Below are 27,810 nucleotides of genomic sequence, written 5' to 3'. Positions count from 1 at the left end.
TAGCACTTATACAGGGGGAATACCACAAACCACTCACAGCTGTCATGTTTATTTAATGAAGCAAAGTTGCCATGGGAACTTCGTCCCAAGTTTCAATCTCCTCAGGCTCACAACTCGCCACTTGCAGCATCGCCCGGACCAACAGTTCAACACTTGACCCCGCGAACTTTTGCTTGTGACTCGCCTTACCCCACCACGTTTCCATCTGTGTGGCAAGTTTAAGGCAACGCGTAAATAAACACACAGCCCCAGACCCCTGACTGGATGCACACTTGACATCAGCACGAGCGGGCATCCTGGAGTTTGGGAACCAAACGATCATTTGGGGATTCAGAAGTTGATGATGTCTTCAGCATAATGCCGTCACTGCTACCGCATTCACTCTTTTGATTCGCCACAAGCCATTCGGAACTGACCTCGGCTGCCTGGGTTTGGATGTTTCCGCCTGCGACAGGTGATTAATCCCCCTCTGAAAGGTGAGAGATGGCTTCCTTCCTTTCCCACCAACCATCTCTTCTTTTGTACCATGTTTAGGGAGATCTGTGAATTGTTCGTAGCTAACTCATTCAGCCTTTTCGGATACCATCACTTTAAACCACTTCACACTAAATCACATCTCACCGTCTATCGACCGATCGATTAGTCGCGATGAATACAACAGATCCCAAAGAGCGGTTCTACCGCCAGTTCCAGAACTCGGCCGAGTGTAAGTTTTTATTGTTCTATTACTTGACCGATTTCACATCGACTAACCGAATGATGAAGCCATCCAAGATCAAATCAACCAACTTCCCAACTTCGCGGCCGTGGGCGGCGTGCGACAAGATGCAGTCGAGCACATTCTCGGCGCTATCTCTCGCTTGTCCAAGGAGGTGGCCGATGCCATCGAGTTTGTGCCTGCTTACGACCAGCGGGGCTATTTCGACAAGGTCAAGTCACTTGAGATTCAAGTCAACCAGGCAGCAGCCAAGTTCACCTCCTCCAAGAGCCGTTTCCGCTTCAAGAAACGTCCCGATAGCGACAACCATACAGCAGCCAGGACCGACGCCCGCCGTCTAGACCTGACTACCAACTCTAACAGCTATACTGATCTCGCCGCCAAGGCAACCTCTACTGAGACTTCCACTCCAGTTAGCTCTACGAAGAACTACAATGCCGAAATTGCCAGTCTGGGACCCGGAGGCTTGGGCGTAGGCATCCGCAAGCCCTCCTTCTCCGAGGCTCGAGACATCAACCTCGCCGACCATATCCGCGTGCACATCACGCTCCCAGCCTCAGCTTCACGGGCTACCTCCGCCGGCACTCTGACCAACCTGCACCAATGCGTGGTCGACATGTCACTCCCGACCTGGACCACGAGCACCACAACCACTGCCGTGGTCACCACTGGAGAAACCGACAACGAAGCCGACAACAGCAGCAGCAAAGCGGACGTAGACGCGTGCATCGGCACGCCCTTCGCCAGCCTGACTCTTAAGGACATTCAGGACAGCGCCATCGTGGCGGGCCACGTCAACGGCCCCGTGCACGTCACGGGTGTGCGCGACAGCGTGGTCGTGGTGGTGGCCCGCCAGGTGCGCATCCACGAGTGCCACAACGTCGTCTTTTACCTGCACTGCGTCAGCCGCCCGATCGTGGAGGACTGCAAGGGGGTGCGGTTCGCCAAGGCACCGGGGCTTTTTGTGAGTTTTTTAATATTCTTTTACTCTTTTTCTTTTTTTTGGTCTTTTTTTGTTATTTGTTTCTTTCTAGTTTCTTCTCTTGTGCTCTTGTTTGTATTTCTATTCTTTCACCTCTCGGCCTTTTTTCTACTGTGTAAAAAAATACTAACAAACCCGTGTGTGCAGCTGACGGACAAGGACAAGGCTGAGGCCAACCTGTACGACCAGGTCGATGACTTCAAGTGGCTCAAGACCTTCAGCTCACCCAACTGGAGCTTGCTGCCCGAGTCCGAGATCATCCCGGACGCTGTCTGGAAGACGGCCCTGGCCGGCGAGCCTGATGTCATCATCGACACCACTCTGCGGAGCCTGGGTGTGAAGAAGGGCCTTGAGGCCGAGCTGAAGAATTGAGGCTAGATCGTTGGGTCGTTGCAAAGGGAGCACCTTGCCGAGACATGACCCCTTGAGGGAGTGTATTCTTGCTGGCCGTTCAAGGCTTCAATAAATCAACGATGATTTCCACTGCGGGCCGGTTGGTCGATGCTAGGTAGTTAGTCACCAGGTGGGATAACCATCCCGGCCACGCCCTAAATTGAACTATTTTGAACCAAATGCCCCAGGGGTGTCCTCCTTTCCGATTGTGAAGGTGAAAGAATCGAAAGAAAAGTAAGAAACCCAACGTCCTTTCCCGTTCCTATGGTATGCGCAAAAGAAACATCAAACCTGGTATCAAACCGCAAGAAATCAGTCCCAACCCTCCAGAACGCCACCCATATTATGTAATATCAACGAGTCCATTACCTCCCCCGTCCATCTTCTTATCTCGCAATCCCCCATCCCCCGTCTCCCTCTCCCCTCCTCGTGACACCAGCATGTCCTTCCCATCACCTTCCCCACCAACCCTCCCCCTCCCTTTTCCCCCTCCCCCCCCCCTTCCCCCCACCACCCACGCTCCCCCCCCCTCACAAAAACCAGACCCATCCGCCTGCGCCCGCGCCAGCGCCCTAGCCTGCGCCGCCCGCCGCCCCTCCAGCGCCCGCATCTCCGCCTCCTGCTGCGCCACCGCCCGCCGCACGTCCCCCAGCGTGCGCACCGCCGCCCGCGCCCGCTGCAGCTTGTGCTTGAGCCCGTCGGTCGCCGAGGGGAGCTCCTTGACGGAGAGAAGTTGTGCGTCGGGGTCGGGGTTGCTGGTGGTGGTGGTGGTGGGGCCGGTGGTGGTGCTGGTGCCGCCGGGGTGGTGGGGTTTGGGGGTTGTGCCTGTGTTGGAGTTGGGGGCGTGCGAGAGGGGGTGTGGGTGTTGTTGTTGGTTTGTTGTTGTTGATGATGAAGGGTTGGTGTTGTTGTTGATTGTTGGGTTGAGCTGCCGGCGTTCGGTGTCGCTGCGCTGGGGAGAGGTGTTGTTCCTGTTACGCCCGTGGCATGTTTGGTGCCGGGGGCAGAGGTTGCGGTTGTGGTGGATTGTTGTTGTGGTTGCTGCTGTTGTTGTTGCGCAGCGCGTAGCCGGGTGATGATGGAGGATAGCTCTGTGACCACGTCGACCGAGTCGGGGGAAAGCCCCGCGGGGAGATGTGTTGCCATTGTTGATTGCGGGCTGCAGTCGCGTCTCTGAATAGGTAGTCGGGTTTGGAGTACTGATTCTTCAACCACGGTACCAATGGTAGCTCTCGTCAAGCTTGCGTGGGTGACTTGGCTGCTGAGGTTGGATGTTTAATTTTGGGGTGGACACGAGCTTGGCATGCCGGTGATCGCTCTGTTGCGGGACGCTAAGCTTCTTTCGGGCCCTACGTCAGGTGGGGGTAGCCGCTGAAGCACCAGGAACAGGCGATGACCCCGCCATCCCGTCTCAACAAGTCCGGTCAACGGGTGCGGCTGGGTCGTGCATTTTCTGACTTTTTTTTCCGCCCTCTCAATTGACTTCCCTGACGCGCCGCTTTCATCGTCCAGAAGTGTATCTCCACGCCATCTTCACCCCCAAACCCAAAGTCAATCAATCCTCCATAGACATCATGGCTCCCGACCACAAGGCCTGCCTGAGTACGTCCCGTCGCCCAGACTACCCGCTCGTCGCCTGCTACGTCCTGATATATCTCGAGCTGGGATGGCTGATCATGATGCTGTTGCGGTCTTCTAGTCGTGATTGACGGCTGGGGTATCCCCACCGAGGAATCTCCCAAGAATGGCGACGCCATCGCCGCCGCCGAGACTCCCGTCATGGACGAGCTCTCTAAGAGCGCGACCGGCTTTACCGAACTCGACGCTTCTTCGCTGGCCGTCGGCCTCCCCGAAGGCCTCATGGGCAATTCCGAAGTCGGGCATCTCAACATCGGCGCCGGCCGTGTCGTCTGGCAGGACGTCGTCCGTATCGACCAGACCGTCAAGAAGGGCGAGCTCGGCAACAATGATGTGATCAAGAAGGTTCTCGATGCGGCCAAGAACGGAAATGGGCGCCTTCACCTCTGTGGTCTGGTGTCCCACGGTGGTGTGGTTAGTATCTGGTGCATACGGTGCAGTCTCGGCAGAAACTGACTGTCTTCTTGCAGCATGCGAAGCAAACGCACCTGTATGCCCTTCTCAGAGCTGCCAAGGAAGCCGGCGTCCCCAAGGTCTTCATCCACTTCTTCGGCGACGGCCGTGACACTGACCCCAAGTCCGGCGCCGCTTACATGGAGGAGCTGCTGTCCACCATCAAGGAGATCGGCATTGGCCAGATCGCCACCGTCGTCGGCCGGTACTACGCCATGGACCGCGACAAGAGATGGGAGCGGAACGAGCTGGCCCTGAAGGGCCTGGTTCTTGGCGAGGGCGAGAACAGCGACGACCCGGTGAAGACTGTCAAAGAGCGTTACGAAAAGGGAGAGACGGACGAGTTCCTCAAGCCCATCATCATTGGCGGAGATGAGGGCCGCATCAAGGGTGAGCACTTCGCTTCCTGTTTGCCATTCATACGCCCACACACTAACTCGTCACAGATGGCGATAACGTCTTCTTCTTCAACTACCGGTCTGACCGTGTCCGGCAAATCACCCAGCTCTTGGGCGATGTCGACAGGTCGCCCAGGCCCGACTTCCCCTACCCCAAGATCAACCTGGTCACCATGACCCAGTACAAGCTCGACTACCCGTTCGAGATTGCCTTCAAGCCCCAGCACATGGGCAACGTTCTCGCCGAGTGGCTCGGCAAGCAGAACGTGGAGCAAGTCCATATTGCTGAGACCGAGAAGTACGCTCACGTCACCTTCTTCTTCAACGGTGGCGTTGAGAAGGTATTCCCGCTCGAGACGCGCGACGAGTCCCAGGATCTGGTGCCATCAAACAAGAGTGTTGCGACGTATGACCTGGCGCCTGAGATGAGTGCCGATGGTGTTGCCGACCAGGTGTGCAAGCGCATGTCGGAACAAAAGTTCCCCTTCGTCATGAACAACTTTGCCCCCCCGGACATGGTTGGTCACACCGGTGTCTACGAGGCTGCCATCGTCGGTTGCGCGGCTACGGATAAGGCTATCGGCAAGATCTACGAGGGCTGCAAGAAGGATGGTTACATCCTGTTCATCACTGCCGACCACGGCAACGCCGAGGAGATGAAGTTCCCTGATGGCAAGCCCAAGACTTCGCACACTACCAACAAGGTCCCCTTCATCATGGCCAATGCCCCGGAGGGCTGGAGCCTGAGGAAGGAGGATGGTGTTCTGGGAGACGTCGCTCCTACCATCCTTACGGCCATGGGGCTGCCTGTGCCCGAGGAGATGACGGGCTCGAACCTTCTCACTAGGGCATAGGTAACGCGGCGTCGGGATGGGAGATGATGATGATGAACTAGAGGGACACAGGCATGCGACATAGATGATAGACTTGCGCGACGAATGATGAAATGAACAAGAAACCCCTGTCCCTCCCTCCAAGTGACCACCGTGTTCGTGCAGCAAACAAGCGAAGGAATCACTACCCCGGTGTAGTCTAGGCCGAATTGGACGGTTGGTTTCCAGGCTAGTTCAACCACACCGGTGAACAACAACAACCACTCGTCGAGTTCCCAACCTCTCACAACCTGGGCCAAGGGCGTTCTAACCCAATGTCCAAGGCAGGACTTGACGGAAAATTGCGCGTAAGATTTCTTCGCTCCAATGATTCGATCGGCAAGCCGGCAATATCGAAGGTCGCAGCCAGCCATGGAGTGCACGGTGGCAATGACACCCCCCTGCCTGCCGTCCTCCCGAATCGAAGTCTGGAAAGCGGGGGACGGGGGTGCTGAGATGCAGGAGTCTGCCACAACTTACAAGGAAGATCATTCAAGTATCTTCCCCGCAATATTTCGCGGCGACGATACCTCGTCCGCGAGAGATCACCTGACACGCAAGACCGCGCCTCCCTTCCGTTGCATGACAGCCGTGAGGGGAACGATCGAAAAGGGAAGCAGCGGGCGACCCCAACGCTGGAACAACCCGACGCGGAAAGGGTGCACGAGTTGCAACAAATAAGAGGTCCGTCCCCGGCAATTGTTCACTTCAACCCATTTTCTCCGCTTCTCCCCCCTCATTTTCAACCGTGTTCCTTCCAAAAATACTCGACGACAACATCAACAACACCAACATTACATCGCCAATGTCAACATCGGATGCATCCCATCTGTGAGCGGGCCCTGGTTAACGGGGAGACGCTACCGAGCGGTTCAAGTGGACTCGCGGTGGAGCAACCGATCGTGGACCACCACAACTCCGCTCAAAAACTCGCGTGCCAAAGTGGAGCGAGCAGTCGATGAGGTTTAAAACACCAACAAGAGTTTGATTATTTGTCTATCCGCTCGTTGTTTTCAATTAGCCGTGTTTCTTTGCAGTAATTGGACCCTTCTCTTTCGTGTCTGGCCGCCTCAATATTACTGCGAGTGCAGGCATGTTGCAAATCCACCAAAACGGCCGCAATTTGACTCGTGATCTCTTGACACAGAGTTCGAGGAGTGGTACGTGCGATCGGGATGCGGAACTGGACTCAAATGTGAGGGACAAAAAAAGAAAATTTTTGTGGTGTTCTCCCCAGCGGGCTGGGAAAGAAGAATCGCTGTGGATAATGTACAAGGTGTGCCGGCAGTGCCGACAGCAAGACGGTCGGATCGCCTTGGAGAGTTCTCTCCCGATCTAGGTCTATATGGCCCCGTCTATTGTGATGCGATTCCCCGCCATTATCCCATGCACGCTTCCGCCCGTCTCATCAGTCCATGCGGTGCGATCAAGTCGCAGGGAACTACGAGCCTCTCGTACAATCCCTTCCCATCTCGTTCCCCTATCCCCATTATGTACAGGCGCTCGATCCCTCCCAACGAGGCACCGACGCCAATCCCTTCCGAATGCGGAGGAGATACGCTTAGGTCTGGCCCGCAGTCAGCACTCAGGTTCCGATATCGATCGACCACTGCCATGTTGCGGATGATACTTACGAACTTGGCCATGAGGGCAACCATCAGGTCGAAAAGACCAATGGCTTCGACGAAAGCGAAACCCAGAATGGCATACGAGAACAGCTGGCCACGGAGGGCGGGGTTGCGGGCAACGCCGTTGAGGAGGGCGGCGAAGACGAGACCGATACCGATACCGGCACCAGTCAGACCGATAGCGGCAGCACCCATACCCAAGTTCTTGGAGACCTCGACCATGGCCTGGGCGATCTCAGAAGAGTAGGCACGGCGCTGGACGGTGAAAGCCTGGCGGGTGGTGGCGTTGATGATGGAAGACATCTGCTGGCGCTTGACGGCCTGGAGGGGGGACGACTTGCTGGCAACTGCAAACATGCCAAAAAAAAATTCATCGGTTAGATCGCTGGTCCGGATCGTACTGGCATCCTCGCGGCTGCGGCAATAGGCGCGCCAAACTTACCAGTCAGGGTCCGCTTGCTGGTGTTGGCAAGAGTGACACGAGCGGCCGGGCGAGCAGCCTTGGTGGCCATCTGAGACGCCAGTCTCGAGGCGAGGACACGGGTGGAGGCCATTGTGACTGTTGGGAAGAGGATGCAAAGAATGCAAAGTCGGGTCGGGGATGGCTGGCGAGATGGGACTCTTGAAGATTGTGGCAGAGGCGATGGCTCGACTGAGTGGGAGAGGGAAAAAGAGGAGGAAGGGAAGAGTGAAAATCAAGAACAGGTGGTCAGCTGGGGAAGCGGAACCTCGGGCTGGTCCGGGCAACGGGCTTGACCAACAGAAAGGAGCAACGTGAGTGGCCAATTCGGTGCTTGCTGGCGGAATCTCTCCACTTGGAGCTTGCGGTGGGTCACCGCTTCAAGTTGGGACAGCAGTGAGAAAGAAGGAAAAATTTGCTGCGGCACTTTGGGAAATGGTCGGGCAATCTCGGACGCGGCGCGCACACAAAACCGTGGTCGATCGGCCCCCGGGACTGAGCCGCTTCTCGGCCTTCTTCCTCAATAAATATCACCAAAACTGTTGCAATTGTTCACGGTAGACACAGATCGATGGGCCCATAAACTGTGGAAGCTATCACGGTTCCGTTTAGCGTTCCCTGGAAGCTGCTGGAGCTTTGGGATCTCGAAGTCAAACGGAGCTTTTTGCTTGTTGGTGTCGCCGAAAATTTTCAGCCCGGGTTTGATGTCTCAGGCAATGAGGCTCCTGTTTTGTTGACCAGGGTCCCTAGATGCCCCCACGGGCCCCCCACTTTGCCTCGAAAGGACGACTCCCAGTCGTCAACACCGCGGCACAGGTTCCACAGGTAATCCACCACGGCATCAGGGGCTGGGGGATGACGACAAAGATATGGGTAAAAAATGCCTCTCCTCTTTTCGGGCGTGAGGGGCGCCTGCGGCAACAAGTGATGATGCAAGTGGCTCAAGAGCATCCCAACAACCACACTCATCCCATGAGATGAGGAAACAACGAAGACATCCTTCAACAGGGCAGCTTCGGTTATTTTCCGAGCTGATTCTTTGAGCCACCAATCATCTCAACGGACCCGAAACCGTGTTTGCAAAGGTTACACAGCATCTTTCGGGTCGGATCTGCCGGGGCTTGATGTGATTCGTTGACGGGGATTTCCGGCTGCCCGACATGCTTGAGGCGGCCGATCCAGCGATAACTGCCGTTTCAAGCCACAAGGCTGGTGTGGCGGTTGCACAAATAGAAAATAGAAGCCCGAATGTCACGTTAAGCTCGGGGCGGGAGAACGACGTCCTCTCTATCAAAGATTCATCGCTCTGTTGCACCCTCTATCCAGGCTTGCGTTGGGGCACAGTAGCTTCTGTCAAAGGGGCAATGATGTTAAATTTACTTGTCTCATGGTTTCCAACTCCAAGAAAATGTAAACTCAAAAGACAGCCAAACGATAACGCAAGCTTTTAAGCGCCTTGACAACTCCGTTTCTGTGACGACAGCAACCGCCACAACAACAACTGGCTGGCTTCAGTGGCAACTCGAGCTACGCAAGACATGTTCGGCGCTATCTATGCATCTCCCCAGAAATACCACAAGTTGTTCTATGACGTGTACTTGGTGCTGCGTTGTCCTGCAGAGTGACCATGTTCGGTTAACTTGATGAGCGGTGGCGATGTTGGTCTCTCGGCCTAAACCTTTTTACCATTATCGTGGGTAGCCTTGACAAAGGGAATAGTAGCGTCCGGTTCTGCCTACCAATTCATTCCTGGAACGGAGTACGGCCTCTGAACGCACCCACATACACCATAGACAAGCAGTCATGTCACCATTGTTCTATCACTGGGAAGCGATCGCTCGGGCGGAATCCTTCGTAACCATAACCACAGTCCTCCGATTGCGGCGCCTACGCGTCAACATGTATGGTCCTCTGGTTGGAGGGTCGTAGACGCACAGTTCACGTCGATTGAAGTAGCGGCTACGAGTGCGAAAGAAAGGCCTTGGATTGCAGGCCCCTGAGTCCCTTGAAAAGCCCCTGAGGTCTTGTTTAGAAAAAATACATGTCGCCCAAGCGAACGTAACGAAAAAACAGGGAAAATAAAAAGCCCCGAGTCCCATGTCCCAATCATAAACAGACCCGGACCTGAAATGTGGTTGAAACCGTCCTCCTGAACGGAAAGTATAAATAAATTGATGCATGCCATTCCTGGAGATCCTCCACTCGAACGCGGGTATAATTGCCAGCCAAGCCAGTTCGCTCGTTTTGAAAATACATCCCGACCCCCCCTAAACGCCATAATTATCCCGAGTTAAACCTATACCTAGTTACCCAACCAACGCCTCAATGAATCCCATGCCGACGAAAAGAGACAGACACAAAAGAAAAAAAGGAAAAAAGAAAAAAAGGAAAAAAGAAAAAACGGAAAAAAGAAAAAAAGGAAAAAAGAAAAAAAAAAAAGAAAAAAAAAAGAAGAAAAGAATCACACAGCCTCCTCCTCCGCCGCCGCCTTCCCTTTCCCCTTGAGGGCATACCCCTCGACAAACCCGTCCGGGTCACACGCCTTCTCCAAGCTAACCTTGTGCTTAGCAACCCACTCCCGCACAGCCGCCTGCGAGATGCGGACCCTGCGCACCATCTGGTCCGTGGCCGCCGTGGGCTCCGCCGCCGACGACGACGCTTCCGCGGCAGCGGCGGCGTCGGTGTTGGCGCCCGCGGCTCTCGTCGCGCGCGAGGCGGGCGGCGGGCCCGTGCCGGCCTCCCCCGCCAGACCCATCTCCCGCAGCACACCCAGGCAGTCGTCGGGCGCGATCCAGGTCGCCCGGCTGCAGGCCTCGACGTCCACGACGAGTTCAGGTTCTCCCCTCGTCGCGGCCGTGGCGCCTCCGTTGGCGGGGGCGGCGGTCGAGGTTGGGAGAGAGGTGGCTGTGGGTGTCAGGCTGAGAAGCCAACGACAGATCTCGCCGGCCCAAAAGTGGTTGTAGCCCCGTTTCCCGAGGTCGGAAATGGGTTTTTCGGGTCCGCCGATGACACCCTCGCGGCGCGAGATTTCGTACGAGACGCCCATGAGCAGTGAGCCCAAGCCCTTGCGCTGCCATGGTGGGAAAACGAGGATGCAGGCCAGGTTATTGTTGTCCCAAGACATCTTCTCTTTGGAAAAAAAGCCGACAATCTGACTGCGGCTGTTCTCGTCCTTGGGCGGTGCCTCGGTTTTGGTGGCGTTCGCGGCGGTTGGCGGGGTGGCTGGTGATGTGTAGACCAAGAGGAAGTATTTGAAGTCTGTCACATCAAAGAAAACGGATTTGGTCTCGAGAAATAGCTTCCCGAAGAGAGACAGGTTCTGGCAAAAGAGCATGTCGTCCCCGCCGTCCACCTCCCGGATGCTCCATTCGCCCTCGTCGTGTACCTCCTCTTGGATCATTCTCTGGCCGACGCTGCCGCGTTTGCCTCTGCTCTGCTTGGGGGCTGGATGTGACGGCACCATGATGGTCCGCTTGCCCTTAGGATGTGCGTAAATTTTGTTACCTGGTAGGTAACCTTGCTTCTCGCACCAGTGCACGTGTTCCCACCACGTGACTAGTTCTCTGGAATATTTGAAACATCTTGGGCACACGTAAAGCATGTTGATGATGCCCGGATGGTCACGATCGCGTCGGCCGTGGGCTGTTGCCCTGTTTGTGTCTTCCTTGCTTCCCTCGTACGGGAGCGAGGTTGCCAGGTTTCCGCTGGCTTTGGTTCCATTCCCGCTTTTGGCGCTGTTGCCTGGGACGCCACCGAGCAGCTCTTTTCCGTAGTACGACGAGTACCAGGCCGGGAAACAAATGTCGCCTAGCACAATCTTATCAATATTGCGATCCGGCTGTGTCGCGCCGTCGGTACTTTTCGCAGCGTCACTGGGTGCTTGGGTTTGACTTCGCTTCGGGATTTGCGTTGGTTGGGTCGCTGAAGTCGCCATAGTTATTGGCGTGGTTCGTCCTAGCGAAACCGATTGCGAAACTAGTGGTGTATTGTTACTTTGGTGGCGGCCGCGTCCTGCCGATTGAGGAAAGCGCAAAGGTGTGGTCGGTTGTGGTGTATCGGGTGGTGGCATCGTGATGGTTCGAACGGGAGATGATAACTTTGTTAACTTGGAAAGGTTGAGTTTGGAGCGAGAAGGGCGGGCAGAAGAAGGCGCTTCTGCGGCGTTCTGCCGAGCCATTCGCGTCAGCGGCTTTGGCACATGGACCAGCACATTTTCCTTCCCGTGTGGGGAAAGGGACGCTGGCGACAACTCAATGGGAGGCCCATCTCCGTCACCACCGCCCCTGCCACCACCGGCACGTTGTACCCTTCGCCGTCGTCGCCTTGGTTCTGGGTCTTCGGGAACGGGGAGCGGGGGGATTGAGCTTTGTCGCGTCGCTCGGCGTGATGCTGCGGGCGCAGGAACTGTCGCAGCCGTGTTTCTAGCAGCGGCAGAGGGCCCAGGTCCCCCGCTAGGGCGTTTCCGTTTGAGGTGGCCCGGCATGTGTGCGTGCGAGATGGCGTCAACTTGTGGACGGGTGCTCCCGTTGTTGTGTTGTTGCACGCCGGTCGAAAATGGGGGGGAGCTCCAGTCTAAATGCGGTACCTACCTAACTAATCCTTGCAGGGGTTCGAGGGGAATTTGGGGAATTGAGTATGCCAAGACCTTTCTTTTAGGTTAGTGTGCGGCTAAGGCGATGGACCCTTGTCTTGTGCCTGTCCGCCTGCAACTTTTTTGAAAGCCGCAGATGGGTTTGAGGTTTTGCTGTCAACTGATGGTGGGGCATTTCTGAAGACCAGCCAGTCATGCCAGTGCAGTATCCAAATTTGGATGCAGAAAGTTGACGCTTCAACATTTTCAATGTTCCTGCTACGACGAAGACCCTCGCCACAAAGACGCAACTGCTCCTGCTATTGCGGTTACAGCTGCTCGATACTTCTGCTACGATGAGTGGTCGCTAGATTCAATGCTTAGTGTGCGATTCACTGCCTTGCGACAGGCTGAGAGATCCAGAGCCCTCCTTCGTCTTGTACGTGTCGCATCTTTTTTTAATCTTCTTTTCTTTTTTTTGTTTGATATAGCACTTTGGTGACGGCTACTAACCAATTCTTCCATTCAGCGGCCCATCCATGCCGTAGTTAGTCTTCGCCGGAAGTCAACGAGTCATGATGGCCCCAAATCGACGACAGAGACCCGCCCCCGACAATCGGGACAGCTCCTCTTTGACGGCCAATCCGCCACGGTGATAAATAAGGACACAAGTCCGTCCAGCGAGATTCACTTACGCCCGGACGCCGCTACAAAGACAGGAGAGCCCGTCGACGTCCATCAGCACCATCCCCTCCGACCCTCTGAAGAGGATGTGTTCGACAAATTACTACAAGCAGCAAAGGAGACGGAGAAAGCATCGGAAGTGGAGTCGGAGGAATTGCTATCCAAGATGCTCGAGCAACTAACTGCTGGAGAACGCGGACATCTCTTTCAAAGCCGACAGACGACGCTGAGCCGAGACCACGAGATAGCAGCCCTCCGTATGGCGGGCGATAGGGGGCCAGGATCGGACCCGCGAGACCCTGAAAGCCCGGAATCCGAGCTCCCGCTCCTCAAATTACCAACGGATGCGGCGCAACTAAAAGTGCTGCCAACAGGTTTTGATGGCATGACAGAGCGGGAGCAACAGGAGGAGCTGTGGGTAGTGCAAGCTGAAGAGCGTCTTGGCCGGGAGTGGGAGTTGGAAGATCCTGGCAAGCATTTTCCTTACAGCAATGACTATCCACCCTATTCACCGTCTAAAGTGATTGGGATACTGCATCGCTGGCGCAACAGAGCGTGGACCCCGCAGCAATGGAGACTGGCGCGCGCTATTGCCGGCAACCGGAGCCTGCGTCTTCCGGTGCTCACAGCACAGGCCTTTATTCGCCGACATGTGCTTCTAGCCCGTCAGCGCGGCGTGGAATTGAAGATGGAGCGTTATCTGGGCGGTACTCAAGAGTGGAAGGCCCGGCTGGCGGAGCTCGAAAACCAAACGGGTGTGTCTGAGGCCGACATAAAACAGTGGCTATGGATTCTCTCCCCCGAGTCTGGAGATGTGCAGATTCAGAGGCTCCTCAAGAGCGAATGCCGCAAGCCCCTGTTTCTGCTTCAGCTACTTATAGCTAAGGATAGGAAGATCCAGGAACCGGCTAACTTTCTCGGGCTGCTGCAGTTCCTGAGAGAAAACTATGTGCTGGCAGACCGGCCGCAGGACGAGCTGGACCACCCAGCGTACAAGGGCCAGGGGCGAGCTATGACGTGGTGGCACTTTCTGGTCTTCCTCTACCGCCTTGTCTACCATTGCCGAGAAGGGTGGCCGGCAGCGACGCCCTTGTTGGCACGTCTTACAGCTGATTACATCGGCACGATGCGCCTCGACAGTAAAGCACGGGCATTAACGGGCTATCAAGCTCGATCCCTCGTCTTGAACAAGTCGCTCCAATACTTCTCCTGGCCAGCACGCGTCCGCCCCATTGACCACATGGAACACAATTGGGCAGGCCAGCGTCACCTGTTGCAGCTCGCAGCAACAGCCGAGCCGCCGCTTGTCATGGACAAAAACGGATACCGCGCCGTCAGGGCGGTCCTAATCACCTTGAAGAAGACGAAGGGCGAGGCGAAAAACGCAGATCGCGCCGCCAAGACGTGGCCACCCTATCGGCGGACCTTGGACGGGATAGACGAGCGACGGGACCCCGAAGATGATTTGAGCAGGAGCGCCAAAGCGGGCATGCTAGTACGGGCCGCGGGCTACAGTGACGACTCCGTTGACCGAACCTTGAGTGCGCTTGGTGGGTCGATGTTTGGTGAAGCACCTACAGTCCAAACCAAATCAATACCTCCAGCGTTTTTCTCTGGGCATCTGGCCAGCCAAAACATCTACTCCGAGTGGGCTGCGAGGCTGAGGGCCACGAGAAATGCCCGGGAAGCCTGGATAGTGTTCGAAAACCCGCCGGAGCCGGGTATTCGACCGACGGCCCAAATCTATGGGGAAATGTTCGACAGGCTCTACGCCCGGCCGGCCGTGGGGTCGTCAGCGATCCGACCGGGAGACGTGAAGGAGGTGTTTCCGGTGGAAAACGGCAATCTCAGCGAGTTTGAGATTGCGAGACTCACACCGCCGACCCCAGAGGAACTGTACGATATCATGCTGCAGCAGGATAAGATCAGGCCGACCGACTTCTGTCTTGCGGTGCTCATTCGAAACTCTTCCTCAAGGCAGATGGCACTGAGATATTTGGATGATAGCCCGTATAGGCGCAATATAGAAATGCTCAGGTTGCCCGCGTCGCAGGCGAGTAGTGAGCAGCTGCAAGCACTCTCCGAACTTCCGCCCATGGTCTTCAACGCCTGGATCACCATGCTCTGCCGCATACACACAAGAACACGAACGGGGCAGCGGCCCATTGCCCGCAGGGCTCCGAGTCAGACGTACTCGATCCCACAGAGTCCGCATGGGCATGCCGAAGACGCCCTCAAAGTGTTGCCAGGCGATTGTATCCCAGAGGCCATCGCGCTCGCGTCGGCGTTCCAGGCGCGCAACACCAAAGCCTCACACCACGACCGAGTGCCATGGCACATGATCATGCAAGCTCTGGCCGGGACCAAGGTCCTGTACAGCGACAAGGGGGCCGAATTTAACATCATAGAAACACTGGCGACTTTCCTAAGGATCTACGAGCGGACGACGGCGTCCAAGGGCATCGACCCGGTCTCGTTCGAGGCGCTATGCCTCATGATCCGCAAGGCGCTGAAGCTGGTGACGTTCGAACGGGGCGAGGGCGGCAAGATGGTCCCGCGCCCGTACATCTCGTGCACCGACGCCATCGAGGAGCTGGTTTCCGGGGCACACGGCATAGCGGTGAGGACTTTTGCGGCGCTGGCCATGCCCATCCCTCGCGGGGTCGGGGCAGCATGGTGAATACGAAGAAGGCGTTGATAATGAGGATGACGTCGACGAAGGAGTGGATGATGGTGGAGCTACGCCGGGAATGCTCCGCTATAACGTCGTCGGGCGCCCCGTTTACAGATACATGATGGCGCTAGCGTGTTGTGGCGACGGCGGTGAGATGGTGCGCCTCATGCACTGGCTCCTGGACGGGTGGGACCGCGAGTACATTCGCGAGGAGGCCAAGACGCTGCACAGCCTCGACTACCACTACACGATGCGCACGATCGTCTACTTTGCCGAGACGGGCAAGGAGCTGGTCGAGCCGGCCGAGATGGAGCTGCTTTCGGGAACGGCTCGAGAGCATGCGTCGAGAGAAGGGCTGTACCTGGTTCTGGCCCATGGAGGAATGGCAGGAGGAGGACCAGGACCAGGTGCGCCCTGAGCTGGAAACAGACTTGGTGGTTATTGACCGCTGGCCGCGGCTGAGGCAGATGATCCAGCTTGCCAGATCTGAGGCTGCGGCAGCAGACCCAGTAACACGAGCAGCGGCACATTGATGAACAACAGCCCGAGGGCAAGAGCTTATGGATAGTGTAACAATGATGTATCATAGTTGATTCAGTTGTATATGACGAATCCCTTACGACTCTCTCACAACCCTCAGGAGTTTATCGATGTGTGCAAATGCACTTGTTTATGGTTACTCCTCCCTTTCTTCGCAAGGGTGTTCTACATATATGCTGGTAGAAAAAGAGCAAAGAGGACAGAGGAGAAAGAGAGAAAACGAAAAGGAAAGGGTTCCTTCCTGGTTGCTGAAAACCGTACTTCGTAAAAGCATCAATTCTCCGGTTAGCTAAGAAATAGTTAACGATATTCACCAACCAAGTATTCCGTACTGTGCATCCGCATTATTGCATCGGATGGGTTTCCATCCCTCGTGAAGAAAAAATAACATAAAGGTATTGGCCAATTCGGTTTCTTGGACCCCATCCTCTGCCCCTGCCACGGCGCGTCACAATGCGCGTTTGTTCAAGCAGCGGTACGCGCCTAGGTCATTCGGAGGTACTTCACAGCTTTCTTTATATTCATTGTGTACAGTACTAGAATCTGGGTGGAATATCTCAACATTCGGACCTGGATGGTCTTTCATTGTTGGAAGTTATTATCGCTTATTCCTTCTTGCTTCTTCTTGTATTTTACGATCCATTGCTGGGGGCATTGCGCACAGGACTAAACAGTGGACATTCTTTTTCTGATTATTTTCTGATGCAAAACGGGTTGGTTTTCATTTTGCATCTTCCTATACGTATTCTTCAAAGATCTTCTTTGTTCTTGGCTCCTCACCCATTATTCACATTTCTACAATACCAATATCACTGCTCAGCGTCATGCCCATCATATTATAAGCTAGCCTCACTTTTCTGCGAGAGGCGCATCGCCCACATGTTGGCGCTTCGTTTCCACTCCTCCCTCTCTCACCATCACCGACCCATCCGTCCTCTCTCACGGCAGTCTAATTTCAGACTTGAACGACAGGCAGTCTTATAACAACACGTCTTAGCTCTCTCTATTCCTTACCGAGCAGCTCCGAGCAGATGAGTATATCAGCAGCCTGGCCTTTTGAGGGTCCCGCAGACGCCGATATCTCACTACATACCAACGGCCAGGAACAAGCGCCTATTGAGGAGCTAAGCCCGAACGAACTTTTGACAGAACTCAGTCATTGGCCATGCTCTGAGACTGCAGATCAAGAGGTCAATGGACCAACCCCGATTCAAGGGCCAGGCGAGGAGGACTGCCCCTTACAACCCTCGTCTCCGGCCCTCGCTACCAATGGCGACTTGCTTTCGGGGGACGCCGGTGGAGGGTGGAAATCCACAAAGCAAATGGATTACAGTCGACCTGCCGAGGTCGACTCTGGTGCATCCGAGGTCATAGTACGACGGCCAAATCCCCCCATATCCGCGTACCAAAGAAGGAGACGCTGTTTCCACCCTTTTGGAGTTTGCGGGTGCCCAAGGCCAAGGCGAATTTATCGAATGTGAGCTGAATCACTTCAGCTTTTATGTGGACTCGGTCCTCTACCCGTTCGAGATGCGTCCGCTCCAGCATCTGGCAACGAAACAAGGCCACGACCGTTTTTTCTTCGACGGGGTCCTCAATATTGGCGGTGTCAAGCATTGCGTGGAAAAGGTTGAGGTCTCCGAGTTGCCAATCGGCAACTATGGGATCGCCCACTCGACGACCCGAGGTCAGATTTGGGTGCGTTCGAGATTGAACTCGCAAAAAGAAGTATATTACCGCCTCGGCAAGCCCGCATTGGAGTACCTGAGGTTCTACACTCCGTTCGTGTGGGTGGCAGATTTGTCGAAGGACATCGTTGACTTCTCGGCTTCCATGATCGACCGAGGGCGTCAAGTTGGCCTCGACTCTTTCAGGGCCAAATTCACCCAATGGCTTTACAAAACACATGGTGCGAGACAAGAAATCCAGCTTTGGCGGCGGAAACACCCTAGCGACGACTACCGTACGTCGGTCGCCGCCAATATCGATTTTTATCTGGAAGGAGTTAAACGGCGTGCTCGGGCGGAGAAAGGCTCTGTCGCTGCGGTTGTTCCATGAAACGATCTACTTCAGCGCGTACAAGCGGACAACCTCGACCCCGCTCCGGCCGGTGGTGCAGGGCAACGAGGAGCCCCCCCCGACAATCGTGACTTCGTACGTGAGGGACTGCTTCGGGCATATGGTCATCGGGAAAATTCTAAAGGTGATCGGGAATACGACGACTCCGGGACTCGGGGCGCAGTTGCGACAACCCTTAAACGGCACCGTCAAGGAAGCCAGGGAATGCCCAGATGGGTTCCTGTCAGACAAGTAGAGCGGCACCAGAAAAGGGTGCTTCCTCCCGCTCGAAATTATCGATCGTGTCAAAGCCGGAGACACCATTTCGACCCCCCGGGACGAAGATACGACGGGCACCAAATGGCGGAACATGGCGTCCAAGGGTGCCACAGAGGATGGCAGGTGGTTCGGCCTGGTCCAAAAAGTCCACGCGGGCAAGGACGGATCGCGCAGCTTCGACGTGACCTGGTTTTACCGACCCGTCAAGACCCCTTGCTGCATGATGAAGTATCCGTGGCCGAACGAACTTTGCCTCTCCGATCACTGCACGTGCGAGGAAGGCCGCCAGTCCCGAGTCAAGGACCATGAGATCCTCGGTGTTCATAAAATCGATTGGTTCGGGAGTCCAGATGGGAGCAAGGGGGAGTTTTTTGTGCGGCAGACGTACATCATCGAGAGCCGCCGCTGGGTGACTCTACGGAAAAGTCACATGGCATGCTCGCATGGCCCCGAGAAACCTCGGTTCAGGGCTGGCGACACTGTGCTCGCGGTGCTTTTCACCTCGCAGACGTACGCGGAGGCGTACGAGGTGGTCAAGGTCTTTAAGCAAGGCGATAACATGTTCGTGCGGTTGCGGAGGTTGTTACGCCGGAGCCAGGTCGACCCGCAAGCAGGCGCAGCCCCGAATGAGCTGGTCTATACCGATCAGCTTGTGGTAACCAAACCAGACGGAGTGATCGGGAAATGCGCCATTCGATTCTTCAGACCGGGGGAGTCAATACCGACCCCGTATGATAGGAAAGGAACAGGCAACCTCTTTTACATCACGCATCGGCTTGAGACGCCTGATGATGGCGAAGACGGATGTGTCCCGCTCGGTGAATTCCCAGCCTCCCTACGGCAAGGCTTCGATCCGACTCGGGAAACATTCCGAAAACTCAGGGGCATGGATCTGTTTTGCGGCAGTGGCAATTTCGGCCGGGGGCTTGAGGAAGGCGGAGCAGTCGAGGTGAAGTGGGCGAATGACATCTGGGACCGGGCTATTCACACGTACATGGCGAACAGCCCAGATTCAACGGCAAAGCCGTTCCTAGGCTCGGTGGGCGACCTTCTTCAGCTTGCCCTCGAGGGCAAGTATGCCGACAACGTCCCCCGCCCAGGAGACGTCGATTTTATCTCGGCCGGCAGTCCTTGCCCGGGCTTTTCGCTCCTCACCCAAGACAAGACAACCCTGACACAGATCAAGAACCAGTCCTTGGTGGCGTCGTTTGCGTCGTTTGTCGATTTCTACCGCCCGAAATACGGCATCCTTGAGACGTGCAACGATCGTCAAGCGCAGCACAACCGTTCCGAGAATGTGCTTTCGCAACTCTTCTGCGCCATCGTCGGCATGGGCTACCAGGCCCAGCTCATCCTGGGCGACGCCTGGTCACACGGTGCACCGCAGTGCCGGAAGCGGTCTTCATCTACTACGGGGCCCCGGCTGCGCCTGCCGACGCCCCCGCTCCTTCTCCATTCCATTACCGACGTCAAAACCCACGACCTCGGGGAGATGTGCAACAGCGAGCCTTTGTTCAGTCGCTCCTTTCAGTCGACCCCATTCAAGTTCACCAGCGCGGCCGAGGCCACCGCCGACCTCCCCCTCATCGGCGACGGCAAGGCGGAAACGGCCATCGCCTTCCCCGACCACCGCACATGCGGCGGCATCACGTCCAAGCTCCGCCACCAGATCGCCGCCATCCCGACCCGCCCGTACGGCATGTCCTTCTCCACAGCCTGGTACGGCAGCCGGCCAACCAACGGCAACCACCGCAACGGCGGCAGCAGCAGCAGCAGCAACAACAACAGCGACAGCGACAGCAACCCGGGGCGCAGCGGCGTCATGACCCCCGCGGAACGGGCGCTCTTCCCCGCCGAGGGCGGGCGCGCCTCGCGCGTCTCGCGCGTCTCCAACGGCTGGCGGCGCGTGCGGCCGGGCGACGTGGTGCAGACGGTCACCACGCGCTGCCAGCCCACCGACGCGCGCGCCGCCACCGGCCTGCACTGGATTGATCCCCGCCCGCTGACGGTGCTGGAGATCCGCCGCGCTCAGGGGTTCCCTGACCACGAGGTCCTGCTGGGTACGCCGGCTGACCAGTGGAAGTTGGTGGGCAATAGTGTGGCGCGGCAGATGGCGTTGGCGTTGGGGCTGCGGTTGCACGAGGCGTGGGTTGGCGGGATGGGCGAGGTGGGAAGTGGTGGTGGGGCTGGTGCTGCTGGGCAGAGAGAGGGTAGGGGTAGGAGTGAAAGTGCTAGTGCCAGTGCGAGTGTGAGCGTCATTTGCAGTGAGAGTATGAGTGTGGGTGTGGCGGCTAGCGTGGGGGGGCTGTCCGTTGCGGGCGAGGAGAGGTCGGGCGTGGAGCGGATTGGATACCCTCCCCGTCGCAGTCCGCCCCGCGAGATTGTTGACCTCACTGCGGCCGTTAAGGAGGAGCATTCAGCAGGGCAATCTTTCTACAGACGCAGCGACGCCCACGAGATCATCGACCTCACCGCAGGCTCAGACTCAGATGGACAAACCACCACTACCCGCCGCCACAGCACCTTCCAGGAGACTGTCGAAATTACCTCTGTTTCGCGGTCGACCTCGGCCACCTCAAGCGGTACGGGCAGGGCCTCAACAAGCACACCGACATCTGCCATTACAGAAAGGGCCAAGGCCGGCGGGATGAGGAAGCGGCTTTTGTCACAATCACTAAACCGGGAGGTACGACCACCCAAGGTTATCCGGTTGGAGAGCGGAGACTCAACTCCGACCCCCGAGCGCGGACCCGGGCCGGAGCCGGAGCCAGAGTGGGAGGAAAATGACTCGGAATCCTGGACGCAGACGGGGGAGGAGCTTGGATCGGTGTCCCCGTCGAGTTTGGCCATGGGGGAGGAAGCTGCCACGCCGGTGAGGACCGGGCCGACGATTGTTCGGCTGTTGACGCCGGATGAGCTGGAGAGTGATGAGATGGGGTGGGGTGCCGAGATGGAATAGACCGGCTGACTGCGGGTTTCAGGCATATAGAGGTGGTGCATATTGCATACATTATAGGGTACTCGCAGGAGGAGGGTTTACATGAGATGGAGTTGGGGTTGGATCTTCACGGGCATCTGCATCTAGAATACTTGCAGCATTTGAAACAGAATTGAATAATCATCTACAGACTCCTTGATTCTTGTTTCCGTTTATGGTTTGTGGGTGCAGGAGTGTCGCTACCTAGATATTAAAGTTTCTTTTAGTTTGGGAGACGGGAGAAGGAAAGGGATAACTAAAAGAGATGAATCCCTTTCGGCGAGCTCTTCACCGTATCTTCGCCTAAACTGGTGCTGGCACCTTCCCCCTAGCTTTCCAAGTTTTCGAGCTTTTGAAGCAAGAAGCTCCAGAAAGGAAAGGAAAGCTTTTGGGGTTGAAAGAGAAGTCGGTCCAGACCTCACACAGGGCCCATGCTTCTTGCCTGTTTCAGCGCTTGGTGGGGGATCAGATCGATTGGCTGTGGTTCCTCAGCCCTGCAACTGCTCCCCGTCACCGCCCAATAAAGAAGCGCCCGCGCTTGTTTCGCAGACTCCCCAGAAACACCACGCAGTCCACAAAAATGCCAGGCTAAAATGTTCCCGCCAGACGGCGCTTACACATGGCACTCTCGTTCAAAAAGCCGGGGTTCGGCCTTGGACATCCATTTGGCATAACGGCTTCTCAAGATCACCCAGGTTGCTGCGAGATAATTGGATGGCGATGAACCCGACCAGGGCGGCCGCAGACCCCCCGTCATCTCGCATGCCGAAGAAGCACACCACTGTCACCACTCCATACTCTATCCCACCTCGTTGAGCTCTAGTGCCCAGCCACAGTCGCTGCTGGCCGTTCGACGTACCGCGGCGCGTCGCTGGCCTGACGCGCTGGCATCCGAGAGAATGGCTCGAAGCTACCTTGGCTTATTGCCTCGTGTTCCAGATGGCAACTAGGGCGGCATGGGGATGAGGGGAGTGAGGAGTCATTTTGTGTGTGATGGTTCATTGTGACCCCGTCTTTTTCTACCGTCTTTCCCCTTCACTTCATCTGTTCTGTTTGTTTCTTCTTCAAGTCGGGCCCATCCCTTCCAGATCCGTTGTGATCATTCCCTCGCTGTCTGTTCGTTGTTTCTATTTCTATTCCTGGCCTTTTTGTGGTTGCCATCCCCGACCATCATTGTCCCTTTGTCATCCCAGTGTGGTTGTTCCGAGCTGGACTCTGTGATACCGCAAGCTGCCAAAGGAACAGGTCGCCTCCTAGTCACGATCAACGCAAACCTGAAAGCTTGCTTTGACACCCTAGACCAACTGTCTATTTCACTTGTATCTCTTTTTGGGCAGGCCCTTTACAGCAGTTTTGATCGATCCCCCCTGTTCGATTTTCACCCAAGACATCTTATTCCAACACCCACGAGCAAAAATGCGTACTACAACACTAATATTACACGCCTTATCCCTCATCGCCGCCGTCGAGGCAGGCCCTCTTCGAAACCGGCCATGGCGCCAAAGGCAAGCAGCCAGGATACCAAGGCAGGCAGAGACCGACATCCCGACTCGGTTAACCAAGATAACGCCCATTACCGACCCTGTTACTCCTCTGCCGACGGGGGAGTGTTCCGATATCCCCGACCTGTCAGAGACACCGTTCCTGTCGTCGTTGACTTCCAGCATATCGACCACGGCGAGCTCCACCTTTGCTACTTCAACATTACTGGCAAGTCCAGTATCTTCCGACCAGGTCAGCTCACTCTCAGCCAGCTCTGAGAGCCCAGACTCGACCGGGACAGGAGGCATCCCACCCTTCAACTCGCCGAGTTCAACATTGACGAGCACCGAGACCACCAGCGAGACCACCAGCGACGCCAGTGCGACGAGTGTATCTTCATCGACCTTGGCCGGATCGCCCTCGTCAGCGCTTCACAGCGCCATCACCTTCCCTCTTGTGGCATCACCCACCCGCCGGCCCGTGGTGACTCCCATCGATTCGATCTCGGATGCACCGTCATCTCTTTCGCCTACTTCCATATCGCCTACTTCCATAGAGAGCCCAAGTCTGTCAACCACCGATAGCTCTTCCGTCTCGACGTCTTCGACGTTTGAGAGCTCGGTTACGCGTTCTGTACCAGTATTGGGTACCGGACCAGCCCTGGCCTCCTCAACTTCTGGCTTATTTTCGAATTCGACGGCTACATCAAATTTGCCGGGTTCGACCGGCGTCCCTTCCAGCCTCTCCTCCGTCAAGCCCACCATCACAGGCACGCCTCTTGCCAACGTCCCAACGGTAATTGAGGACCCTCCCGCGAGCACCGCCACCGTGTCCCCAGATGTGTACGAAAATAACATCCAGGTGGCGCGTGAATTTAACGAAATCTTTGCCACTCTGACGGAGCAGTCAGCGTGCAGGCCGGGCCAGGCGGCATGCGTTGGTGGAGGGCTGGCGAGATGCACCGATGGCGAGGGCTGGAAAATCCTCCACTGCCGGGACGCCAACAGCGCCTGCTTTGCCATGCCTGTAAACACAACAGAGGGCGTCATTCTGGGCTGCGTCGGTGTTTCTGTGGCTAAGCAGGTTCTCGGGGCCATTCCGGACGCTATGCTGCCGGGCTCGTCGACTGAGCTGTCCTCGACCGGCACCTCGACCGGCACCTCCACCGGCCGCAGGACGAGGACGGCCATTGTCACCGTCACCAGCGGTATCGGGACAGTCACCGTGACTGTTGACCCCACCCCGACTTCAGAGTCGTCAGCTCTCTCTTCTACCTCCCCCTCGCTGTCTCTGTCCTCCTCGGAGGCCAGCTCGACAGTAAGCTCGAGAGTAAGCTCGACAACCACCAGCTCAGAAACCAGCTCCGAGAGCCCCTCCGGATCTCCCTCCGAGTCCCCTTCTGAATCCCCTTCAGAAACCCTCATCAACCAGCCCATAACCCGCACCGCGCTCATCACTCTCGCCACGGGCACAGCCACTCTCACCCTGACAATCGACCCGTACGTCACCCCTCCCGCCGGGCCGCTGCCTTCACCATCCGAGTCCGAGTCCAGCGAGCCCACCGAGACGCCGATTCCCAGCTCCCGCAGCGCCCTCCTCCCCCCACTCGTCTTCACGCCCGTGCTGCCCAGCCCCACCACGCTCTCGACCTCGACCACAACCCGCGAGACCCTCCGCATCATTCCCATCATGGACACAACCACGACCACCGACACCACATCGACCATCACCACCACGAGCACCACCACCATGACCACCACCACCACAACTAGCCTTGACAATGCCAGCATCAGCAGCACTACCGACGGCGACACCACGGCCACGGAGACCGCGACGACGAGTCCCGGTTTGGCCAACGGTGCGGCGGACGGCACGGGATCCGTGACTGTGACGCAGCAGGTGACCGTGACGGAGAAAGAGACTGTCAGAGAGACGGTGACGGCTACTGTGACGGCGACGAGGGGTGTGGTCTTTATTGATCCGTGAGCGAGTTTTGGTGTTGTGCGTGTTTTTAATGTGTCGTTGCTGGTTGTTTTGTTTGATTGTTTTGCTTTCTAGGTTTGCGGGGAGGGAGTAAAGATCGAAAATGGAGTGGGTGAGTGGACTGTTTGAAGGAGCATCATGCATGCCATAGCTGCCGCTGCGTTTTTCTTACAGTCGTGTCGTCTTGTTTTTTACTTTTCTTTTGTTGACAGCGTGGTGCGTATGGCGGCGGCGTTTTGGAAACCTAGCGTCCGAGACGCCTGGTGGATTATTTTGGAGAGGTTATTTTGCCAAAGTTATCACTATATTCGTCGAGGTCACTCCTTGGTTAATAAAAAAACAGCCTTGAACTCGTCATGAATTTCACTCGAAGCGTTGATACAACCTGTGACGCGGACACAACCTGTGGTGCGGTTGGCTTTCTTGACGGTGGAATCCGCCATACACCCGCCGCCATTTCAAGTGAAGACCGAGCAGAACAATAAACAACTGAATTACGTGTCGTAGAAATATATACCGCTACTATAATGATACCCGCGAGAATACCCCAAGAAAAGACAGCTAGATACACACGATCCCACACCCTTGCCCAGGAGCAACCGTGCCATGCCACAAGCCATGCTGATGCAACCCTGCCCGTATATATGCCATATAATCGTCAGTGTCGTCAGTGCCAGCTGAACCCTACCAAAACCATCTATAGAACCCACACCGGCTGTCCGCCGTTCAAGAAAATCATCCCCACCGCCGCCGGTATATAGGACATTTCACGACCATCACCGACATATAGCGCCCACCCCCCTTACCTCCCAGATGGAAACCCACCGGAGCCATCACGGGTATATAGGACCGACGCCAACCCTACGCGTATATAGAACCACCAACCCCCATGCACCCATTCACCGCCTCCTCCTGAACCGACTGTTGTGCGCCGGCCCGCCCTTGGACCCCGAGTTCCGGAGCTTGAGGCGTTTGAAGTTGGCGTGCGCCGTCGCCTTAACCTTGCGCACCGCCCTCTTGACGACGCCCTCGCCCTTGGCCTCCCCCCCCGGCCTTCGCCTTTTTGTCGTTGGTTGCGGCCGCCTTGGGTTTCTTTGCCTTGGTTTTGGTCTTCCCCGGTTCATCGTTCTCCTCGCCAGAGTCGGAAGCATGGAAGTCGGCTTCCGAGGCGGAGTCGAGGTCCGAGAGGCGCAGGTCATCGGCGTCCTCGCCTGCCGTGGCGGTGGGCTTGGAGGCGTTGAACTGGGTTTCGGGAACCAGGTCGAGTTCTTCCTCTTCTTCGTCGGGTTCACCCCCGACCTGGGCGGGTCGCTTGGCGCGCGTCGGCCGCATGTTGACAAGGCGGGTGCTGCGTTTCTGGCCGCGTTTCTTGAACTGGCGGAGGGGTTGTCTTTGCTTCTCTTCGTCCAAGCTGTCGTAGAGCGCCTCCTCGTCGAAACCGGAGAGTAAGGGCGCGGGTGCGTCCCCGTCCTCTTGGTGTGTCGTCTTAGGAGCCAGGTCTCGGCCCAGTTGCACTGGCGCTTGGCTGTCACCCACTTCCACCTCTTCCGCCACGTTTTTCTTTCCCGTCCCCTTCTCGGCGCCACCGCCGCCCTCCATCTCCATCTCCATCTCCCTCAAAGCATCCTCCTCCTCCTCAAACGCCTCATCCTGCATCCGCCTCAGCCCCGCAACAACGCTGCTCAAACTGCGCCCAAGCCCTCCCAACTTGCGCGGCAACCTCAGGGGGCCAACCCGCCCCCACCCCCCCTCTTCATCGCCGTCCCCGTCTCCATCTTCCCCTCCCGCCCCTCCTTGTCCCGCTCCACCGCCATGCTCATCCTGCTCATCCACGCGCGCTAGCCCGGTGGCTGTTGCTGTGCCCAAAGAGATGGTGCGTCGCCGTAGGAAGGAGGGCGTCGAGCTGGTCGGTGTTGCTGCAGTAGTGTTGTTGGGTCTTGTTTTGGTGACGCGGTTTGTGGAAGGGGTCTTGAAGGGCGTGGTGTTCTCCTTGCCGCCTTCCCCATCAGTGATGCTGCCTCTGCTACCACGGCGGCGGCGGCGAGGTGTTGTGGCGGAGGCGGGGGCCTGGAAGAGGAGCTGGGCGGTGGTGCGTTTGGATTGTGGTGTGGTGACGGTGAAGCGGGCGGTGGATGGGGTGGTTATAGTCGTTGCCATTGCCGTGGTGGTTGTGGGGAGGAGGTCGGCGGTGCGCTGTTTGCTCGGGGTGGCTGCAATGGGGAGGGTATTGGCTTTTGTGACGGTTGCGGTGGACCGCGAGGGGGTGCGGCCGAGGAGGTCGAAGATGCCGAGAACGCGGCCGTCTCTTTGTGGTGTTGGGCTGATGGAGGTGGGAATTGGAGCGAGAGGTGTGAAGGATGTCCGGTTTGAGGACGGGGTGCCAACATGGGCTGCTAAAGGGGTGCGAGTGGCAGCGGCCATGTCCTCAGGGTAGGACTGCTGGGTCTTTTGTAATGGCTTGTCAGGCCTGGGCCTCTTGGAGGGCGTTTGCGGAGGCAAGACGGCATCAGATCGGCTCCGTTTGCGTTGCTGCTGCTGCTGGTGCCCGTGGGTGGCTTCGACGGGACCCAACGGCGGAGGCGGGATCTTGCCTGCGAGTATGTCCCGAAGCTTGTTGTACTGTTTGTATTTCTGGGCTTTTGTTTCCCAACCGGTCAGCTGAGACGCGTAAAGCAACAAACGGAAATATTAGTACTAACCAATGTCGGGATTCTGTTTGATGTCGTCGCGGCCCGGCTTCTTTCCCGCGTGTGCAACCGCCCAGTCCCCTTCCCATTGCTTAAGATCAGCCCGCAATTGCAGGGATTGCGCCTCGTAGACCTCCCGGTCCTGGCCGTCCATGATCCTGTGCGGCATCGGCGTACGTATGGCGTTTGGTGAGGATATGGTGGCTTTGAAAGTGACTAAATTGAAACAAGAGGTGCACTGATCGAGGTGATCTGTACATGTACGAAGTCCACACAGCGGCAGTTACAGGGGCAGGGTTCACGATACAGCGCGTCCAGACGCGTTTAAGCCGTG

At 56.7% G+C, this 27,810-nt stretch overlaps 8 protein-coding genes across 8 annotated transcripts; 3 read left to right on the top strand and 5 right to left on the bottom strand.

Moving 5' to 3' along the window:
- Positions 1-648: 648 nt before the first annotated feature.
- Positions 649-2,072, top strand: CHGG_09633 (uncharacterized protein; the record flags this gene model as incomplete). Its single annotated transcript, XM_001227559.1, has 3 exons — positions 649-706; positions 766-1,682; positions 1,848-2,072. 3 exons carry the CDS (start codon positions 649-651, stop codon positions 2,070-2,072), a joined length of 1,200 nt encoding a protein of 399 aa, XP_001227560.1.
- Positions 2,073-2,436: 364 nt separating this feature from the next.
- Positions 2,437-3,239, bottom strand: CHGG_09632 (uncharacterized protein; the record flags this gene model as incomplete). Its single annotated transcript, XM_001227558.1, has 2 exons — positions 2,437-3,045; positions 3,192-3,239. The coding sequence occupies 2 exons, from the start codon at positions 3,237-3,239 to the stop codon at positions 2,437-2,439; spliced, it is 657 nt and encodes a 218-aa protein (XP_001227559.1).
- Positions 3,240-3,667: 428 nt separating this feature from the next.
- On the top strand, positions 3,668-5,436 carry CHGG_09631 (uncharacterized protein; the record flags this gene model as incomplete). Its single annotated transcript, XM_001227557.1, has 4 exons — positions 3,668-3,695; positions 3,793-4,145; positions 4,202-4,574; positions 4,631-5,436. 4 exons carry the CDS (start codon positions 3,668-3,670, stop codon positions 5,434-5,436), a joined length of 1,560 nt encoding a protein of 519 aa, XP_001227558.1.
- A 1,603-nt stretch (positions 5,437-7,039) lies between these two features.
- CHGG_09630 (uncharacterized protein) lies at positions 7,040-7,636 on the bottom strand (the record flags this gene model as incomplete). The annotated part of the gene is made up of 3 exons (XM_001227556.1): positions 7,040-7,063; positions 7,140-7,429; positions 7,525-7,636. 3 exons carry the CDS (start codon positions 7,634-7,636, stop codon positions 7,040-7,042), a joined length of 426 nt encoding a protein of 141 aa, XP_001227557.1.
- Positions 7,637-10,003: 2,367 nt separating this feature from the next.
- CHGG_09629 (uncharacterized protein) lies at positions 10,004-12,025 on the bottom strand (the record flags this gene model as incomplete). The annotated part of the gene is made up of 1 exon (XM_001227555.1): positions 10,004-12,025. The coding sequence occupies one exon, from the start codon at positions 12,023-12,025 to the stop codon at positions 10,004-10,006; it is 2,022 nt and encodes a 673-aa protein (XP_001227556.1).
- A 463-nt stretch (positions 12,026-12,488) lies between these two features.
- CHGG_09628 (uncharacterized protein) lies at positions 12,489-21,306 on the top strand (the record flags this gene model as incomplete). The annotated part of the gene is made up of 6 exons (XM_001227554.1): positions 12,489-12,551; positions 12,642-15,416; positions 15,502-15,877; positions 16,983-17,383; positions 17,451-17,973; positions 18,380-21,306. 6 exons carry the CDS (start codon positions 12,489-12,491, stop codon positions 21,304-21,306), a joined length of 7,065 nt encoding a protein of 2,354 aa, XP_001227555.1.
- Positions 21,307-23,237: 1,931 nt separating this feature from the next.
- On the bottom strand, positions 23,238-24,596 carry CHGG_09627 (uncharacterized protein; the record flags this gene model as incomplete). Its single annotated transcript, XM_001227553.1, has 1 exon — positions 23,238-24,596. One exon carries the CDS (start codon positions 24,594-24,596, stop codon positions 23,238-23,240), a length of 1,359 nt encoding a protein of 452 aa, XP_001227554.1.
- Positions 24,597-25,785: 1,189 nt separating this feature from the next.
- Positions 25,786-27,645, bottom strand: CHGG_09626 (uncharacterized protein; the record flags this gene model as incomplete). Its single annotated transcript, XM_001227552.1, has 2 exons — positions 25,786-27,380; positions 27,489-27,645. The coding sequence occupies 2 exons, from the start codon at positions 27,643-27,645 to the stop codon at positions 25,786-25,788; spliced, it is 1,752 nt and encodes a 583-aa protein (XP_001227553.1).
- Between the last annotated feature and the right edge of the window lie 165 nt (positions 27,646-27,810).

This window comes from Chaetomium globosum, genomic scaffold (assembly GCF_000143365.1).
Source record: "Chaetomium globosum CBS 148.51 scaffold_7 genomic scaffold, whole genome shotgun sequence".
NCBI lineage: Eukaryota > Fungi > Ascomycota > Sordariomycetes > Sordariales > Chaetomiaceae > Chaetomium > Chaetomium globosum.
Note: the sequence above shows the minus strand (reverse complement) of the source record. Positions and strands in the feature narration are given on the sequence as shown.